The sequence below is a fragment of the Eschscholzia californica genome, unplaced genomic scaffold, assembly GCF_041429995.1.
Source record: "Eschscholzia californica isolate CP2 unplaced genomic scaffold, dmEscCali1.0.p SCAF_3, whole genome shotgun sequence".
Classification (NCBI taxonomy): Eukaryota; Viridiplantae; Streptophyta; class Magnoliopsida; order Ranunculales; family Papaveraceae; genus Eschscholzia; species Eschscholzia californica.
Window position 1 is genome coordinate 63569446 of NW_028238420.1, and position 8624 is coordinate 63578069.

General features: G+C 35.8%; 1 protein-coding gene and 1 long non-coding RNA gene across 3 annotated transcripts; one reads left to right on the top strand and one right to left on the bottom strand.

The window, feature by feature from the left end:
• Positions 1 to 371: 371 nt before the first annotated feature.
• Positions 372 to 5769, top strand: LOC147553170 (uncharacterized). 2 transcript variants are annotated; one of them, XR_015236926.1, is made up of 9 exons: positions 372 to 725; positions 1079 to 2199; positions 3017 to 3115; positions 3335 to 3442; positions 3536 to 3613; positions 3916 to 4014; positions 4139 to 4666; positions 4758 to 5358; positions 5482 to 5769. It is a non-coding gene; the product is annotated as an uncharacterized LOC147553170 (long non-coding RNA). The 2 variants fall into 2 exon arrangements; XR_015236927.1 differs by lacking the exon at positions 3335 to 3442 and having other exon boundaries at positions 379 to 725.
• NRT1:2 (nitrate transporter 1:2) lies at positions 3425 to 7767 on the bottom strand. Its single transcript, XM_086665959.1, has 5 exons — positions 7100 to 7767; positions 6884 to 6989; positions 6536 to 6753; positions 4955 to 5392; positions 3425 to 4624 (listed from the first exon to the last, which is right to left on the bottom strand). Exons 1-5 carry the CDS (start codon positions 7100 to 7102, stop codon positions 3653 to 3655), a joined length of 1737 nt encoding a protein of 578 aa, XP_086522085.1. The 5' UTR covers positions 7103 to 7767; the 3' UTR covers positions 3425 to 3652.
• Between the last annotated feature and the right edge of the window lie 857 nt (positions 7768 to 8624).

Genomic DNA, 8624 nt, shown 5'->3' on the forward strand with positions numbered 1-8624 from the left:
GTAGAAGGAAAATGTAGAGAATATAGAAACAAGATGTAGAAAACTTAATGGATAAGTGATTGTATTTATAGGTGAACAAAAAGTAAAAAAAATCGAAATTCAAATTCCCCCCAAATTTTTTAGAAAATTCGAAATTCAAATTCCCCCCAAAATTTTAAAATTTGAAATTCAAATTCCCCCCCCCCATTTTTTTAAAAATTTGAAATTTAATATATTAGAGCCAAAATTTAAAACACAACCCTCACACACATACACCACACATGTGCATATTTTGGATTTGGGAGCCCCTCTTGGGAGCCCAACGTTGGAGTTGCTCTAAGCCCCGGGGCTCCCAAAATTCAGGGGCTCCCAAAATTGGGAGTTGCTCTAAGCCAAACAATGATTTAGAATGTGATATTCCATTCCCACGTCATTCCGGAACATGACCTAGTTTGGGATTGTGTAAACCCGAACTAGGACGGCCACAGGACGGACCCAGCCCGATTGCAAGTTTGAAATTTCTGAGTAAAGCGTAAAGATTCTCCGACAGATTCTTCACTGTGGACCGACCAACCAACGGAGATGACGACGGCGTAGGAAATCACACGACGATGAACTCAGTTTCCGACGATTATGAAACAGTGAGGTTGAGATTCTCGATTCGGAAACAGGGAAGAACAAATTTTCTAAGTTAAGGGTTATGGACTAGAATTCAGCATGTGTTGATGATAAAATTATCAAAGAAGGTGAAAACTATCTCCCTTTTTTTGGTTACTATGTGCAATTTTGTATGAAATATGTTTGAAACCTAATTTTATCTTTCTTTGATTTTTGATGAAATGGGTCTGAAATTTTGAAGATAGGGAGTTTCTTAAAGTTTATGTTTTTATTTTTCTGAATTAGGGTTTATCAAGAAAAAAAAAAGGAAAGGGCTGTAGCTATTTATAGTTGGTATTTGTTCTACTGTTGAATGTTATGAGTAATCAATTAGGTATTTAGGTTTAGCTGTTTAATTTTTGGTGTTAATAATAATGTGGGTAACATAAACTCATTTAACAATCAGTACAATGGTTAAGTTGACAGTGTATTCTTAAACTAGGAACTCGTCCCGGAAGGAATTGATAGGGATTATCCATTGGAGCAGGAGAATATGAAAATCCACCATTTTGGGGAAGAAATTACATCAATGAAACAAGAAAATCAAGATTAGGCCAAAGAGATGTTGTCGCAATACAACGATACATCTTGAAAATGCTTCAACAAAACATGGGTTTTTTTTGTAAATTTGATTTTCATTACGAGGATAGGTTAATGAATGTTTTTTGGCCTGACTGGAGGAGCCGAAAAGCGTATAAGGAATTTGGTGATGCTATCCCATTTGACACTACATATATCAGAAACAAGTATGAGGCGCCGTTTGTCTCTTTTGTTGGTGTTAATCACCATAATCGATCGACTTTGAGGCTGTGGTTTGATTTCAAGTGAGGATATTTGCTCATTCATTTGGTTATTTAGGGCACGGCTTGAATGTATGGATCATGTTTCTCGACAAGGTAAAATTACTGATCAGGATCATGTTCCTAAAACAAGACACAGGTGGTGTCTATGGCATGTCGTGAAGGAATTGCTTGAAAAGTAAGCTATTTACGCTCATCATCACTCCACAACATCTGCTTTGGAAATTCTTGTTAATGACACGAAAGGTCCAGCTGAATTTGAAGGTGAATGATATGAAAAATGGAAAAGTTTGAATTGCATAATAATGATTGGTTGAGTGGCTTTTATATGGAGAGTCATCGTTGGGTTCCATGTGATGTAGAGACCACATTTGGGCGGGAATGTCTAGCACTTAGCGAAGTGAGGGAGTGCATGCTTTCTTTGATGGACACGTTATTAAAAAAACTCGGGAGCAATATGTGGAAAAGTATGAGAATGGTTTCAATAAAAAGTTGAGAGTGAAACTTCGGTGGTTTTTAAGTTGTACTCGCAGAGTCGCAGGTGATCCCATGTAAAACCAGATTGAAGATGGAGAAACAAGTGCGAAGTTTCTACTCAAATTCAAAGTTCCAAGTGTTTTAGGAAGAGTGGACGGGAAAGCTTTAGTGTCCTTTGCTTTCTTCCCTTGAGAATTATATGGGGTTCTGAGTATCACATAAAGGAGGAGATTTATATTGGAGGAGACTATTCAGAGAAACTGGTGTTTACTGTTCTATTCACAAGGTCTGAATCATATGCCAGATATTCTTGTCATTTATTTGAGTTCAAAGGTTTGTTATTTTTGAAATTATTTTGATGTTTGATGCAACGAAACCCAAGCCTTTGAACTAGTAAAAGGACCGTGAAAGCCATTTCCACTCCAAATACCGAACTGACTCTGAAGTTAATTTGATGTTTGATGCAATTTTATTTTCTTAACTTTGATTCAATGTTTGATCTAATGGTATTTTTCTAAACTTTGAGCAAGAAATTAGTGTAATGGGAGTGGAAAGTCGGTATTTGTAACTGCAAAATTCCAGCTGCAGGTCTGACAATATGCATTTGCCAGCTTTTTAAATTTAAACTCTGCCATTAACAGTGGATGTCTAGCATTATCCTGAAGAGAGAACCAAGCAGTAGATACTAGACAGAGAACCAGATAATAGAATTAGAAAGAATGTAAAGAGAACGTTTAGTTTGTGGAGTTTGGTTAATTCGGGCAAAAAATGGTGGTATGCCGCACTTAAGGAGGTCTTCTCTGGAAATAAGGACTTCTTTCTCAGCATTAAATTTCATGCCTATAGTATTTATCTATATTTTCTTTTGAATATTTGATCATTTTCAATTATCTTCCGTTTTGAGTATTTGATTAAATTTATATGCACTGGATGTATATTGGTGGATTATATCCTTCTGTTGGCAGGTCCCCTGTCATTATATATTCAGATTAGAGAATACTTCTTGTTCGCAGTAGTATCTCCACGAAATCCTTCTCTAGTGGTTCAACTTTAGTCGATTGTTTGTTTTTGAGACACTAATGTGAAATTGCACGGATAAGCAGGCTGAATCTCTTTGGCGTGGATACTGGCAGCTGGTGGGAGATGGAGATCTATCTAAGAGAATCGGCTACAATTTGCATCCCAGAGTTTTTTGTTTATGGGTAATAATTTCTTCTCTGGTCTGAGTACTTGATATCGGCAACTTTTATGTTCAGTTTTCACTTGACTTCTAGCTGTGTATGTGAGTCGACATTATAAGATATTATCGGTTTTGAATATTTATCAGTAATCGTGAACTCACTGCTAGGTTATGAATCCTAGTTATAAATAAAATGTGATCATATCAGATCTGGTTGCTGAAAACTAAATTATATTTGCAGGAATCAATTTCAGGTGCAGCTTATCCTACTGCTGTGATTGTCTTAATAAACTTATATAAGAGTAAAAGATTGCAGAGAAAGAAATCGAAATTCAGATGAAGAGTTTCTGTATGCGAATTCATTAAGATAAAAGTAGGGTTAAACACCAAGAACATTAACATATATGCCTATCGTTTAGCTGGTTTTTTCTATCGCTTACAGGCTGCCTAATCATCACGTATATCTACACTCTAGAGTGGACAGGATGCAGAACAACTCTAAAAGCAGCCATTCATGGAGGTAAGCTAGTCAAATAGATCTCTATTCTCTTCAGACTTCTCAGATACTCAGATTTGTTGATCTATATTTGTATCGATTTGCCCAAAAGAGATAGTTCAAGAAATTCAGTACACTTAACGCACAGAGTAGCCAGTAGAACCGTTCGAGGTGATAATGATTCAAGTGGCTTCCAGAAAGCCATTTCGATTGCCCAAAAGCTCCTGTGATGCTGTTAACTATCGTTACAATTACTGAACTTAAGTAGTATCCCATGGCTAATGAAGCCCATGATAGAGCTGTAGCTAAAGATCTCATACTTGCAGGTGCTTCAGTGAAGAAGAATTCGAGTAATCCAGCCAAGGTGAAAAGATCAGCTGATCCTAGAAACAAATACTGCAAAGCTACCCAGAAGAAAGAGATCGGTAATGGTTCTTTAGAGTTGAGTAGATCCAAGTTGGTTGCTACCCGTTTTCGTTTCACTTCAACTAAAGCTGCTACCACCATTGCTGCTATAGACGTTAATAACCCTATACCAATTCGTTGCAGATGAGAAATACCCATTTCAGTTTTAGTGATTTTTCTGGCAAATGGGATGATTAAGTGATCGTAAATTGGTGCAAGGATCATAATGAAAACTACAGGGAAAATCGGAAGAGAAGCCGATGGCACAGTCAAGGAGCCGAGTTTTCTGTTCATGGTTGATGCTTGTTGAACTGAGAAAGTTGAGAGTTGTGCTAGACAACAGTTAAGTATGATGGTTGAAGCAAAGATCGGAAAGACACTGAAAACTATCTTTACTTCTTCTACTTGTTCTAAAGTGCATTCTAGTATTGGATGAGCAGGATCGTTTGTTACAGCTCTGTTTAGGAACTTGAGGCTATTACTTGGAGTTTGAATTGGAAGCTTGGTTTTGACTATGGCCTTCTGATCTTCTTTCTTACTGAATTGAATTGGATAGCTAGGGCTTGTGCCCATGCTTGCAACTGCATTACTTGGATTCTTACAGTGATTGAACATCGCCGCTGCCAGAACCTGCCCAATGAAGTATGGCATCAGTCAGATATTATACCAAAGGTGGTGTTTATTTTTTTCTACTGTGATTCTGACTCGCTCGAGTCCGACTTGTTTTTGTCAGGGGAATAATAGTCATTTCTTGTTATTTCAGATTTCAGACAATGGGCTCTTAATTCAGACTTACTTTATGTCCACCTCAAAATGGACCCAAAATCAGGTCGAGTCAACCATTCAAACGAGTCAGATGACAAGTCGAATAAAAAAGCAAATATTCTGAAATCTGACTTGAATCAAGTCCGACAGGTTAAGAAGATAGAGAAGAGATCTGAAGCAAGTTATGAACTTTACCTTGGCAATGGTAGTAAGTGGGCTTCCAGTTGGTATCTTATTTCTGTATAAAACAGAACCAGCAAGAAAGATTGGGATCGACAAAAATATCGTAGCAGTAGAGATCCCGAAACCCCATTCCCATCCTTTATTATCTTCAACCCAAACTACAAGTGTTACTGCAATAAGAGCTCCAGTAGAGAGACAGAAGACAAAGTAGTTGAAGAACGTCGATCGTTGTCTCCTTCCTTGTGAGCTGCTATTATCAAATTGTTCGGCACCTTGTGATGGTAATGACCCTTTTATACCTCCAACCCCTAGAGCAACAAGATATAATCCTCCAAATAGAAGTGCAGCTTTTCCACCAGACACTTCTTTGCATGAAGCAGCATTGCCTGGCTCACAGCTTGGTGGCTTTAGTGATGGTAAGTGAGCTTGAACTGTTAGTAGCACAAGACCCTGTTTTTGAATTCATGTTATAATTTCAGGGTCAAAAAATTATTCCTTCCAAAGACTGAAATATCACTTTTATTTTTTGAAAATGTCAGCAGGTTAAGGAGACGCAAGCCGAACATAGAGACTGACTACGGACACAAACCCAAACAAACACGAGCAAACAAATAACAGTAACAAAGAATAGCTTGAGTTCGGGTTCGGGTTCTGGTTCTGATAAATTTTCGGTTTTTTTAGGTGTATTAGTGTCTTATAAGAAAGTGGGTACAGTTTATGTATGTTGCATAATTGGGTGGGATTTTTTTTTTCTCAAGACACCAAATGAGGTTGAGATTGATCTTCTGGAATGAACTATCCAATAAAAGAATATTCAGATAGTACAATTGTGAGCCCCACATTTTACTGTTCTTACACCAAGTTTACACTGTCATTGAAATGACAATACATTCTATCACCATATATACTACTATCTTATTGTCCATTGCAATTATGTTCCAAAATGTTTGCTACTTACCTATGCAAAATTCATCTCTTCCACACATTTTCCGACATATCATTAACATGTTTATGCTAGAAATATCTAGCGAAGATGAATTCACACAACTAACCAAGCCGTTGGTAGCTCAATAATGAGATTTATTACGCGGTAAATTTCCCATGGTATGTGGCTCTTGTCTTGAGATAGCTAAAGACGAATAATAGGAAAGTAAAAAAAAAACAAGTTTTAACCAATCATATAACGAAAAACAATACTATTGGAACATATGTCATGAGTCAGTCTTATGTTATCTAAAACATAAACCGCATAAGACTACTATTTTCATGGAGATCTTACCCCTTACAAATATTCAAAACTTGATTAAGATCAATCTGACTCTCATAAAAAAATATCTGGGACAAAAAGTATTTTTCGCAAGTGCAATATCATTTTTGATAGGATAGGTTGGATTGACATGAGTTTGTCTTTTCTGTAGTCTTTTAGGAAAACACAAAATAATGTTATAAACTTTTCATGAACTTTGGTCTTTGATCAAAGTGAAGAAAATTTACCAAAGAATGTCAAATTTAGTAAAAGTTTGAGAAATAATCTTTTAACTTCATTCTCAAGAAATTAAAGATAAAAAAAAAAATCTCAGTTCTTAATTGTACCAGGAATTCAATCGCTGCACTTATCAAGTAGATATGATAAGCAGGTAGCACAGTATCCGATAAGAACCCGCCTAGAAGGGCGAGTAAGAATGCAGTCCCCATGAAGTTCGTAACATTGTTAGCTGATTTCGCAGGCGAAAGATGCATGAATTGTGACAAGTACATTACTAGGTTGCTTGAATTGGCAAGGTAAGCCAAGTTCTCTAACACTTCCACAACTGAATTTCAAAATTAAATAAAATTAGGAATCATGAAAATATCATTCCTATAAAGGTCTCATCGTAATCGATACCCTCTTTCTGAAGAAATTACAAAAAAAAAAAACTTAATTTGTTGAAATTTACATACCCAAGACGAAAACCGAAGGGAGGACCCCTCCGTGATGACCTCTTAAGGCTGGTTTGTTTCTCCAATTTACATACCCTTCCCATCTCTCTAGCTGATGACCTTCTTCCTATTAGAAGACATTAAAAGAGAAGTTAAGATCACATAACCAAAAGAAGTTAACAAAGTAGAAAGAGAGAGAGGAGAGAGAAACAAGGAAGAAAGAATGAGGGAACCCACCATTAGTTTTACAATTGTGTTCTCCTTGATCTCTATAATTATGGGGAAGCTTTAGAAGTTGAACCAAATTTTGAATCAAGGAATGAATGAAGGGTAATGGTGAATTTATAAGGGTTGGAAGCTAAGAGGGAGTGGAGTTCTAATTACTATTTGTGGAGACTTTCTAGATTTTGAAGAAAAATGACTTCTCCCCACTCTTCTTTTCTCCAAATTTCCTTATTAATCTTTTATGATTCTACTTAAATTTTATAAACATATTTAAGTGTAGATATCACTTCTCTCAATCTGATAAAGTTAAATCTATAGAAAGAGAGGGTAATAAGATAGAAAGAGAGAGGGAGAGAGAGAGATGAAAGGTTCTTCTTATCTTTACAAAAAACAAAATATAAAATGCTTGGTTATAAAGATATGTCTATCTATCCATCACAAAAAAAAAAAGAAAAAAAAAATGAAAAATGAGAATCAAATCCTTCCACCAAGTTGAAAAAAAAAATTAGGGTTTTCAGTTTCACACTCTTGTCTTGTTTGACCATCAATGCTTAATAATAAATGAAAAAGGATAATGACCCCAGCATCCTATTTATAACATGTTGGAGTATGGAAAAAAGACTACTAGGCAAGCACAAAAACTGCAACAGTTAGATGATATGACTTCACCATTTTCATGTAGTGTGTCTTTCTTTTAAGAAAATTTATAATATTAATCTAAGGATTAAAAAAATTTGATTCTTACTAGTAAGGAAAATTGAATCCTTTACCTATTTGAATACGAGGGTTCAGGGGCGTGTTTGAGGGGTGCAACAGGTGCGGTCGCACCGGACCCCCTCAAACCACCAAATTTTGTTAGAGAAATAGGGGGCCCCTTAATATGTAATGCAGCTTAGTTGGTTAGCCTCTTATGCACTATCCTTGAGGTCTCATGTTCAAATCCCCTAGTTGGCAATTTTTGTTCATTTTATCAACTCATTATTACCTTGGAAGTATTTTTTTTGTTAAGGAATTACCTTCAACTTCAAGTATTACTAACAACAACTACTATTAGTTAAGGTAGTCAATTAGTTTTAGTTATACTTAAAGCCTAGTTATAAGTTAAATACTTGTTTTTCTATTTTTTTTCATAGGTGTGTGGTTCAATGCACAGTTTTTGCATATAAATGTTCAAGAGAAAAAAATACACAACTTGTATTCATATTGATAAAAAAAAATTATCTACCTTTGTTCATTTGTGATATTTACTAAATGTATTATGTTTAAAAAAAGATTACGTTCTAAATTAACCAGAGAAAGGGCCCCAATTTTTTTTTTCGCACCGGGCCCCCAAATTCTCGGCCACGCCACTGTGAGGGTTCTTCTTAAGATTGGTTTGATTAATACTGCGAGTCATACTTTTTTGGATGTTTTTTTCAAATTCCAAATTGTTGAACGCCTTCTTTTCCTAAAAATTCGAATACGTACAGAGAGTGATTTAATTTATTCTAGGCACCGTGTTAGTTGTGGGATTTCTTTTCATTATTAATTTCTTCAT